At 38.2% G+C, this 12,323-nt stretch overlaps 1 protein-coding gene across 1 annotated transcript; it reads right to left on the reverse strand.

Moving 5' to 3' along the window:
* Window positions 1-380: 380 nt before the first annotated feature.
* LOC147293952 (protein SIEVE ELEMENT OCCLUSION B-like) lies at window positions 381-4,670 on the reverse strand. The gene is made up of 7 exons (XM_086232086.1): window positions 4,336-4,670; window positions 3,198-3,290; window positions 2,643-3,088; window positions 2,323-2,417; window positions 2,100-2,230; window positions 1,538-1,996; window positions 381-1,243 (listed from the first exon to the last, which is right to left on the reverse strand). Exons 1-7 carry the CDS (start codon window positions 4,567-4,569, stop codon window positions 653-655), a joined length of 2,049 nt encoding a protein of 682 aa, XP_086088212.1. The 5' UTR covers window positions 4,570-4,670; the 3' UTR covers window positions 381-652.
* Window positions 4,671-12,323: the final 7,653 nt, after the last annotated feature.

Genomic DNA, 12,323 nt, shown 5'->3' on the forward strand with positions numbered 1-12,323 from the left:
TTTTAGGTCGTTTGTTTTCCTTGTGTCGTTTTACTGTTTGTTGTGTGTGCCGTTTGGGTTTGTCTGGGTTGCGAATTTGGGTCCTTGGATGTTGTTTTGTGTTCGGGCTATGCCAAGTTGGGTTTTGTTCTTGGTGTTGTGGGTTCGGCCTCTGACCTCTTTCCATGTGTAAGTTTGCCTTTGGGTTATTTTAATATACTCCATCTTCGTTTTTTTCTTTTTAAGAAAAAGCAATTGGACAATGTCATTCGCCAGTGGTACAACAAAGTAGTTTTTTGGTCAGTTTCTCCATGCCAAGAGCACATAAGAAGCTACAACAAAGTAAAATCTTCAAACGGCAATTCAAGGAAAATACAAGAGCAATGGATTTGAGGAAAAAGTTCTTGGGAAGCATAAGATATATAACATTAATAACTTAACAGATGAAGATAACATTAACAGCACTCGATCGACACACAGACACATCATACAGACTCACATTGCTGGGCATCACGTACATTACCACCTAATGTAATGACATGTGTTTCCCATTATTAATTGTACCAACGACATGACACCACACAAGTACACAACAACACAAAAGATAACACATAGCCTCATACTGATCACATTAGCTAGAAAGCCTCATAGTCTCAAGATCGACAAACAACACTTAATGATGTGCGTTAATGGGACCATCAGTGTGGCAACACTTGTAGCTCACATATGTCTCCATGGTGCGAGGGCACTCTGGGCATTTCATGGTCTCCGGCACCTTCCCGGCAACACTTGGAATGTCAAGGCGGCAGCAATGGCGAACAGTCTGAATCACTTTCTCATGGTACGCTTTGAACGAGAATTCGAAGCCCTTCTCCTTCACAAGCTCCTTCCATCTCTCAAAGTCCTCCAAGACCTTCAAAATTGTGAAGCCATGGCCACTGACCACCACAGTAGACCCTTTGCTAAGCACAGCCCATCCACTCTCATTTTTGTAGGAAAGGAGCTTCTGGACCTCTTTGGTCACAGTGTCGGTCTGCTTGTTGACATTGGTGAAGAACAAGCTCTCAATGCCATTCCAGAACCGCCCAAGAATGCCAAGGTCTTCACCTCCTTTTGCACTCTTGCCAACACAGAACAACTCAATGTTGATCTTTTGTTCCTTGATGAAGGGGTCATTTGCAATGGAGGTTGCTTTCTTTGTGAACTGCTGGATCCAGTCATTGTCCTTGCCTCCGTAGAAGAAAATGTACCTCTCCTCTTTGATCTGTTGGTTAATATATTACAAATTAGCCTCATGAGAAATTTGTTTTAAAGCACATTTAAAATTTTAATCAAACTACATGTCATTAGAATGCATATGTTGACTAATATCTACATATTATATTATGAAATTGTCAATCTAAACCGTATATTTAAAAGATTCCACGTAAGTAATGGTACAAATTGGCAATTTGGCAACGTATTATACAAATAGTTTAACGAGATAAAATTTTCCCATTTATATAAATATTCATGTGGATAGATGTACTTATGCATTTGTGAAGATGACTTTACTTACCCAGGTACTTATGGTTGGGTGAATGTCATTCACAATGGGTGTGATCCACTCCTTGTCATTTGTGATGGTAGCTTCGATCCCGGCATGGAAAGGAAAGGCCTTCATTCCATAAATCCGAATCAAGTGGAGAGCATTGGTATTTTCCACCTTTCCCTGTGGGTTCATCACCACCACTGCAGGCTTACCCTTGAAGTGCCACTCCTCCTTGATGAACCTGATGCCTGCAACTGGTGAAAAGTACTGCACTGTGAACCATGGCATCTTGGCCCTCAAGGTCTCGAACTTTTTTCGTAGCTCATCGGTCCACTGCTCCACAATGGGAATCCACACAATCTTGTACTTGTCATCTTTTTTGGTTCCCTCATAAACTGGTTTGAGAATCGAAATGTCATCATCCGAAATGTCCAGGGTTGAAATGAACAATAGCACATACTTCCTCCTCAGCACATCAATGCTAACCTGTTTGCACATGCAATTACAAATAATAAGTGTTGTTTTGTTAGTAGAATTAATAACCATGACCAATTATAAAATGAATGAAAAAGTAATAGGAGCTACAAACCGTTTTGTTAGTAGAGCCATCAATGATTGGCTGCACAGTATCCTTGGTGAAAATCAGGGCCTTGAACACCTCCATAACTTCGGCAGGGGTCTGAAAAAGTTTCCTCAGCTTCCGATAGGTCTCTGCCTCCTCTGTATCAAATAAGAAAAATAAAAAGAAAACAAACCTTGAGCATTGCATTTCAAGCGCAATATATACAAGTAAGTGATTATCAAGTACCCACCAATCTGTTTTTTGCAGACAAGCAGCTGAATCTTAAGTTTGTTTAGGATGTAGTGGATTTTTTGAGCAAATTGGGATAGATCGTATGGCTTCTCCCTGCATATAAATTGGTACCAATAAATTCTCTTGCAGATTGTTCTAACCACGTACAATGCATTGTAGTAAACATGATTGGTACATGCATGTTAGAAATACAGTGTTCAATTCAAAACCAATTGACAATTAGTTCAAAGCCACGTGATTTTATACATTTTGATGTAAGGCTTCAAATACCGGACGTGGGAATTTTTATATTTAAAAATCGTATGGAGAAGGACTTACTCTTCGCTGGTAAGAAGGGTGACCTTAGTGGCACAAGCCACAATAGTGATGATAGACCAGTAGACATCCACAGGGATGTGGTCCATTGCAATTGCCAATGCTGGCACATCCTTTGGATCATAAGCAGAGAGCTTCTCCAGCTCAAAGATGCACTCAATCACTTGCAATGTGGTCTTGATGAGCACGTTGAGCTCGATAATTGCTTGCCGGCGTTTCTGCAGGTCGGCGGGCTTGAGAAGGACCGGCACTCGCTTGAGGATTGCCACAGACTTGGCAAGTAGGTCAGATTGGTGAAGCTGGGCAAGGAGCCAGAACTCTCCATATTCCAAAGCAAAGGCTGCAAAGGCCAGCACTGCCTTGGCTTCCCATGAATAGGTGGATAGTTTGTTAAGTATTGCCAATGTTGATTTGTGGGCAACTTCATCACCTGGTGCCTTGCATGACATCTGAAATTTCATATGTATTATGAATGATTATGTTACAAGCATTGAATGCATTAAAAAAGTAACCAGTAAGTAATGAAATGATTAAATAATTTTAGTGCAATGTAAGGACCTCGCAGCCAATGGACTTGAGAGTGCACAATGGGGAGCTGAAGCTGGCTTTGGGGGGCTTCTCATCAATGGTTTCAACATGAACTTGGGTGCCCTGCAACAAGTCACAAGTAATGATCAATTTTAAGTGTTCTAAATGTAATACTCAAAAATTCAACTCGATCAATACAAAGTTATTTTCTAATTACTTTTTAAACGTAAATATTTAGTAAGTAGGGTAGATGTTTTGTTTTTTCTTTGGGGTAAGCAGGGCAAATGCTTCACCAACACCAATAGAAACAAAGAGCTTTATTAATAGTAGAAAGAAAAAAAAAAAGTCCTTATCCAAAAATCAAGGCGCAAAAACTCAGGGCATTTGGTATCCTACTCAAATTTTTTTTGTTCTCAAAAATTAAGTATTTTTTTTTTAAATGTGAGTTTTCAAAATCCATTTTTGAAATTTGAAAACTTATTTAGTATGAAATTTAAAAACAATTTTAAAATTTTAAAAATAATAGCAGCTAAGTGTAAAAGAAAATGAGAAAAACAATAAAATCATTTTTAAAAGAGGCTTGTTTTTTAATTTTTTTTCTAAAAATTGCTTTTGAAAATAGTCTATCAAACATGTTTTTTTTTTTTTTTTTTTTTTTAAGTTTTTAAATAGAATACCAAATAAACCTCATATTCTCATAATTTTTTTTTTCAACTCAGATTCTCATAAGTTGATTATAATCTGATGAGAATAGACCGGCCCCTCTTCACTTTGATAAAAAAGAAATTTTTGCTTTAGATGACAGAACAAGTGTAATGTGCATGGGAACAAGAAAAAAGTTGAATGGTATTTGCTGAATAGCACATTATCTTTTTACTGTTTCTAAATAGCATTTTCAGGAATACTTCATCTATAAAATTATTGGACTCAGATTCTGCATCCTTTAATCTAATAAGCACATTCTGAAAATATTCCAAACGTACCTTTCAACCTTTTGGACTCAGATGGGCATTTTAACTGCAGCATTCACCCACAATGCTCACACTCACTCACACACACACACACACACACACACTTTTCACTCACACCCAACAGGACTCAACCCAAGAACCTTGTTTTCCTACAGAAGATGATGAATTAATAAAAATGAATAGCACAGCATATATACCTGCACAATGTTATCAACGATCTGGGTTGAACGCTTGATGATGTTCTCAGTGATCAAGAAGAGAGAGTCAACATCAAAGGAATCGTCCTCATGAACATGGGTTGCATAGATGAGCTCCAACACTTTGTTGTCAGACATGGTGAAGAGGCTGAGAGCCTCTTCCCCAATGTGGTGCGCAGTGGTGGTCACTGCTGAGGTCACCTTGCTCACCACATTGTGTGCTATGCTCAGCATGGTGAATGTTGATGATGATGGCCAACTAGGAACTCTAGCTTGGACAAAGGTAAAAGGCACAGAATACACAAAAGACTCTAAGGGCTTGTATGGAACTCCAAATCTTTACTCTTGCTGTTCAGTGCCTGAACAAGTGCCTGTATTTATAGCCATGTTCATCTTGGACTGTAGCACATAAGTGTGCCCCAGCTCAATGTGATTTTGCCACCTGTACGATCTGGATTGAAAGATTGCCCGATAAGGGACTCATCCAGGCTTTTGTTTTAAGCACGTGGATATTTACTATATTTGGTCCTATTGTCATAAAAAAACTTCAGTATAGATAAGAAGGGTGCATGTATCTTATGTAATGTTTATTTCTTATATGAGGAGAGAGACAAACACCTATTATCTATAAAAATTATTTTACGTTAGGAATGTTTGTTTAAGTTGGACGCTCAGACTTTCTGCATTGTTATTAGACAGGTTGGATGCTCACAATTTTTACATTGTCAAAAGAGTTGGATGCTCACAATTTCTACAAATTAAAAAAGGGACCGGACTTTCTTGAAGGAGAGAGTGCTGTTTAGGGGTGTAATTAAAAGTTTTCTTATTTATTAAAAAGTTGGCTAACAACATGTGAGACATGGCATATAGTGTTTCAAATATATATAAATTATAATACTTGAATAATTATTAATATATATCCTTTAATTTGTATGTTAGGTGTGAAAATAAAAATTTGTTGTGTTGACACTTTCTTAGATGCAAAAAGGACCACCAAAGTTTTACCGACTTATTCAGCTACGTCCAAATGAATTCACATAAATGAGACAGCACGTATATATATATTGACGGTACGGTGATATTCAGTGAATTTTTTCACGCTATTCAATACATTGATATGTACGTGCAGCAGGCAAAGGCAAATGCCAAATGGGAACAGAACACCATTTCACTGTCGAATTTGATTGAGACAAAGAACAAATTTCGTTGTTTATTCCTCTGTCCAGAAAAGTTTCTTAATTGGAATGCATTAATTTAAAAGAAAAGTGAAAAAGAGCAGATAGAGATCTCATCTAGAGAGAAAGCTGTTGCTTTGAGGAGACATGCAATAGAAAAGGGTAAAAGAGAAATTAATGTTGTGGCTCGATTTCGTCCACACGGCCAAAGGAGATGAGGAGATTGACGATATTGTCCCCTCGTGTTACACATGCCTCTGTAAAAGGCTTGCAAGCTGGGACCGTCCCCTCGTGTTACACATGCCTCGACCTCCGTCAAGAAGTCCAAACTCTTAAATACCAGCGTGGACAATACTGAGATATATATATATATATATATTTTGGCATAAATTCAATTTAGACACATAACTATATATGTTATTTCAACAGGGTCCATGAACTTTTAAATATTTCAAATATACACCTGATTTATTATGTAAATTGAAAAATGAAATTTCGTCCATCAATTTATTGAGAGATCAGTTAAATGTCAGTTTGGCTTTTGCTAACGGGGATTAATTGGCGACGTGACACCAACTCAGCATACATTTCCCTCCAAATGAGCAGCACATGTTCACTTGACACGGGCCCACACACCCATCACCTCCTATTCGCTCGTCAAACGCTCTCCTGACCATTTAGTCTCCAAAAAACATCACGTTTTCTTCCAAATTCGAATATAAATCTCTCACTTGTGTTTAACGAGCGAGAAAGAGATGATGAGTTTGTGGACCCGTGTCAGGGGTTAGGTGAATCTGTGTTGCTCATTTGGCCGGAAATGAGCTACACGGATCCACCTAACCCCTGACACGGGCCCACAAACTCTCACTCTCTCTATTATTATTAAATTGTGGGCCCGTGTCGCTCATTCGGCGGAAAATGTTTGCTGAGATAGCGCCACGTCGTCAAGTAATCCCGGTCAGCAAAAGCCAAGCTGTCATTTAACTGATCTCTCAACCAATCAATGTACAGAAATTCATTTTTCAATTTAGATAATAGATCGGGTGTATATTTAAAATATTTTAAAATTCATGGACCTCGTTGAAATAGCTTATATAGTTATGTGTCTAAATTGAATTTATGCCATATATTTTTAATGACCACGTAAAAAAAAAACAATAAAAAATATAATCAAAGCTTTTTTTCAATATTAAAAATTGAAAACAACCCACACCCCACCCAACCCCCATACACTTCTTCTTCCTCCTCCCCGCCCTTTGCAACAACACCCAAAAGTTAAATAAACCCAGAAATCTAATTACCAAACCCAAAAAAAAAAAAAAAAAACTATCAAAATTTGCAAAAAAAATTGATTTGGGGATTTGGTTTTGTGAGACATTTGGCATTCCTGTAAGCCCTCATCATCTTATTCTGAAAAATTCGATTGAAATGAATCAAAATTGTGATTGAAATGAATCAAAATATCAAAATGGTCGGAGTGTTGGGGATCTATGGGCTCATCATAGCTGTTCGGTCGATCTTTTTTGTTTTTCTTATTTTTCTACTTCTTTCTTCTTCTTGTTCGGCCATGCGCGAGTGCTCCTCCTCCACCAACACCACCAGCCGCCATTGATTTCCCGTTCATATCTTCGATCGATGACGAGACTCGGTAAGAATCTGTCGCGGTCGGTGTCGAGGTCGACCATGCTGGTCTCCCCTTCTCTCTCTCTCTCTCTATATATATATATATATTTTTTTTTTTATCTTTTTTACGTGGCATACATGTCATTAAAAAATATATGTGAGCATTGTTCACGTTGGCATTTAACACCAGCTTTGACGGACTTCTTGACGAAGGTCAAATTTGCAACGTTTCCGAATTTTTGTGAATGCGCTTGAAAGTTTTAGACTTTCATGGACACATTTGAAAAGAGCCTCATAGTTCATGGATAAATATGTAATTGAGCCTAAAATTTTATAATCAAACCAAATTTTAAACAAAATTTAACATAAATAAATATTTATTAATAAACAACATAAAATAATACAACAACAAAAAATTTGGGTGAGTTATATACAAATTTCGTTGTTTATTCCTCTGTCCAGAAAAGTTTCTTAATTGGAATGCATTAATTTAAAAGAAAAGTGAAAAAGAGCAGATAGAGATCTCATCTAGAGAGAAAGCTGTTGCTTTGAGGAGACATGCAATAGAAAAGGGTAAAAGAGATATTAATGTTGTGGCTCGATTTCGTCCACACGGCCAAAGGAGATGAGGAGATTGACGATATTGTCCCCTCGTGTTACACATGCCTCTGTAAAAGGCTTTCAAGCTGGGACCGTCCCCTCGTGTTACACATAGTCCATCAAAGCTGTTAAATACCAGCGTGGACAATACCGATATATATATATTTTTAATGACCACGTAAAAAAAAAAACAATAAAAAATATAATCAAAGCTTTTTTTCAAATATTAAAAACTGAAAACAACCCACAGCCCACCCACGTGTGCAAATATCCCACCAACCCCCATACACTCCTTCCTCCTCCCCGCCTTTTGCAACAACACCCAAAAGTTAAATAAACCCAGAAATCTAATTACCAAACCAGAAAAAAAAAACTATCAAAATTTGCAAAAACATTGATTTGGGGATTTGGTTTTGTGAGACATTTGGCATTCCTGTAAGCCCTCATCATCTTATTCTGAAAAATTCGATTGAAATGAATCAAAATTGTGATTGAAATGAATCAAAATATCAAAATGGTCGGAGTGCGGGGGATCTATGGGCTCATCATAGCTGTTCGGTCGATCTTTTTTTTTTTCTTCTTTTTCTACTTCTTTCTTCTTCTTGTTCGTCATAAGCTACTATGTTCCCCTACTGAAGCTCAGGATGTTCACGATAAGAATGTACACAGGAAGGCAGCTAATCAAGGCTTGATACAGCAAGCAACTGACTGAGCCATGTGGCAGTTTGTTATTAGTCCAGTTAGTTAGATTAGTTAGCTAGCACCAGCTGTGATTCCAGCTGTTAGAATTAGTTGTAAATGTATATAAACCCTCATGTAATCATTATTCAATTAATGAAAACAGTTTTTCATCAAAGTTCTCGATCCTTCTCTTGCTTTTTCTCTCCAAGATTTCCTCTGTCTTCATTTCTCTTCTTGGTATCAGAGCTTTGTGCTTCACTGCTCTGTGATCCTTCTTCGCTTCCTGTTTGGCTACTTTCTCTGAAAATTTCTCAATTTTTCCTTTTTCAAGAATGGCGAACGACGATTCTGCTCAACTACTTGCTAATCTCCTCTCTGGTCTCACTAATCTTCTTCGTGTTCAAGCTGAGAGTGGTCCATCTCTGCCTGCTCTCAATTCTTCGTCTTCTACCTCTGGTTTCAACTTCCAGAATGTGCAGAGCATTGGTAATATGATCCCGGTCAAATTGACCAAGGACAATTACATGCTTTGGAAGGAGCTCTTCATTCCCGTGCTTGAACACTATGATATGCTCGACATCGTTGATCGCACAGTGCCATTTCCTCCACGTTTCATTGCTGGTATGCTTCCTACTGATCCTCCTAGCCCTAACCCTGAGTTTCTTGATTGGAATCACAAAGACAAAACTCTAAAGATCTGGATTCAATCTTCTCTTTCTGAAAGTGTTCTTCCTTATGTTGTTGGTGCTAAGTCTGCAAGAGATCTTTGGCTTAATCTTGAGAAACGTTTTTCAACTTTGTCTCAATCTCATGTGATTCAATTGCAAACTCGTCTTCAAGGGGTTAGTCAGGGCTCTAGATCTATGCATGATTACTTACAAGAAATTAAGGAGATTTCTGATAGTCTTGCTGCTGCTGGTGCTCCAGTGGATGACACCACTATGATTGTTCATATTCTTAATGGTCTTAATGAAGAGTATGATGGTTTTTGCACTTCCCTGAGGGTTAGAGCAACCCCTGCTACACCAGATGAAGTTCATGGCCTTTTATTGAGTGAGGAGATTGCTATTGAGCGAAAGAAACACGCTAAGGGTATTCTTGAGACTCCAGTTCATGCCTTTGCTGCTCCACATTTCTCTGGTGGCTCTTCTAGTAACTCTAAAGGGAAGTATCAAGGCAAAGGCAAGGGAAAGATGCCGTACAATGGGGGTAATCGATTCAACAACAACAACACTTTCAAGCCTTACTCTCCCTCTCCTCCTGTTGTTTCTCAGTTCAGGCCTTCCCAACAATTTTCTCCATCTTTCAGCCCCAAGCCTGATGGTCGATTCAATGCCAGCTCTTCTTCTCTTCCTCTCAGCCAAACAAAGTGCCAAATCTGTGGCAAGGTTGGTCATGCTGCCATTGACTGTTACAATCGAATGAACAAGGCATTTCAAGGCCGGATTCCTACTGAGAAGCTCACTGCTATGGCTGCCACTCACGGACAAGGTCCCTCTTCCCAGCCTGCTTACTGGTTGGCAGACACAGGTGCTTCTAGTCATGTCACTTCTGACTGCTCTACTCTCAATGTGCATTCTGAGTATGATGGTCCAGACAAGATAGTCATTGGAGATGGTCAAGGTTTGCCCATCTCTAACATTGGTTCTACTACTTTACATACTTCTCATGCTAATTTTCAATTATCTAGAGTTTTGCATGTTCCTAATATAGCCTACAATTTGTTGTCCGTCAATCAATTTGTCAAAGACAATAACTGTCTTATGATATTTGATTCTAATTCTTTCTGTGTCAAGGACAAGACTTCGGGGAAAATACTTTTTCAAGGACCAGCTAGAGATGGCTTGTATCCTCTCCATCCTTCTTCTTCTTCTGTCAAAGCTCTTCCTACAGCATTTACTATCAATAAAGCATCTGCCTCTACTTGGCATTCCAGACTTGGTCATCCTTCTTTTCAAGTTCTTCATCGAGTCATTTCTACAAGTCATTTACCAGTTTCTGATAATATTCATAAACTTGTGTCTTGTGTGTCTTGTCCATTAGGTAAGAGTCATAAGCTTTCATTTTCTAAATCTGTTTGTAAATCCACTACTGCTTTGCAGCTTGTCCATATTGACCTATGGGGTCCATCTCCTGTTGTTTCTTCCAATGGATATAAATACTATGCCAGTTTTGTTGATGATTGGTCTCGTTTTTGTTGGCTTTTTCCACTTACTCGAAAATCAGATTTTTTTTCTGTTTTTCAAATCTTCAAGGCTAAGGTCGAGAATTTGCTTGATTGCAAAATTAAAATGATCAGAACAGATGCTGGTGGGGAATTTATTTCCACTGCTCTTCAGCAATTTTTAGCTCACCATGGCATTTCACAACAATTTTGTTGCCCTCATACTCCAGAACAAAATGGAGTGGTTGAAAGGAAACATAGGCATATTGTTGAACTCAGTAGAACCATTCTTGCACAGGCTGCTATTCCTTTCAAATATTGGGTTGATATTTTTCTTTCTGCAGTCTATGTTATAAATCGACTGCCTTCTCCTTCTCTCAATCAACTTTCTCCATATGAGCTCTTATTTCATCATTCTCCTGATTACACATTTCTTAGAACACTTGGTTGTGCATGTTTTCCATGGCTTAAACCCTACTCTTCCCACAAACTTGACCCAAAGAGCAAACCTTGTGTTTTTCTTGGATATAGTCTATCTCACAAGGGCTATAAATGTCTTGATCCTCTCACTGGTCGCATTTATATCTCGCGACATGTCATTTTTCATGAATCTTCTTTTCCCTTCAAACATTCCTCTCTTATTTCTTCCTCTCCATCTTCTTCCATTTCTGTTCCAGATGTTATTGTTCCCATTCCTCATTCATTTCACCCTCCAAAAGTCCCACCTCCCACCCATACACCTCCTCCACCAACACCACCAGCCAACACCACCAGCCGACACCACCTCCACCAACACCACCAGCCGCCATTGATTTCCCATTCATATCTTCGGTCGATGGCGAGACTCGGTAAGAATCCGTCGCGGTCGGTGTCGAGGTCGACCATGCTGGTCTCCCCTTCTCTCTCTCTCTCTCTCTCTCTCTCTCTCTCTATTTCTCTTTTTCACTGGGTTTTGATTTTTGAGTATTGGTTGAATAATTTGGATAAATCTATTAGTTAAAATTTGTGATTGAATTTGATATTTGGGTCGGAAGGATTTTTCAAGCTTTGTGACAGATTTATTGTGATGGATTCATTGTTCTTGGGGTCTTGGGTTTGAATTTGTGAGGTCAAGCTCAAGAAGCTTGACATTAATGGATGTTGGTGGTATACTTGCAGATATATATGTTGTTAGTACATTTGTAGATGTGTGTAGTATACGAGAGAGAGTGACAGAGAGAGTAGCAGAAGGAGGCGAGGAGGAAGAAGGAGAGATGGGGGCTGGTGGGATATCTGCACACGTGGGTGGGGTATGGGTTGTTTTAAGTTTTTAAGTTTTTTTTTTTTTTAATTTTATTTTAAGTTTTTAATATTTGAAAAAAAGCTTTGATGATATATATATATATTTTTTACGTAGCATACATGTCATTAAAAAATATATGTGAGCATTGTTCACGTTGGCATCTAACACCAGCTTTGACGAACTTCTTGACGAAGGTCAAATTTGCAACGTTTCCGAATTTTTGTGAATGCGCTTGAAAGTTTTAGACTTTCATGGACACATTTGAAAAGAGCGTCATAGTTCATGGATAAATATGTAATTGAGCCTAAAATTTTATAATCAAACCAAATTTTAAACAAAATTTAATATAAATAAATATTTATTAATAAAAAACATAGAATAATACAACAACAAAAAATTTGGGTGAGTTATATATAAATTTTTGGGCTAACTTTTGAGTTAAGGACAAAATAATTGAGTTAAA

Source organism: Dryas octopetala, chromosome 2, assembly GCF_963921425.1.
Source record: "Dryas octopetala chromosome 2, drDryOcto1.1, whole genome shotgun sequence".
In the NCBI taxonomy this organism is placed as follows: domain Eukaryota; kingdom Viridiplantae; phylum Streptophyta; class Magnoliopsida; order Rosales; family Rosaceae; genus Dryas; species Dryas octopetala.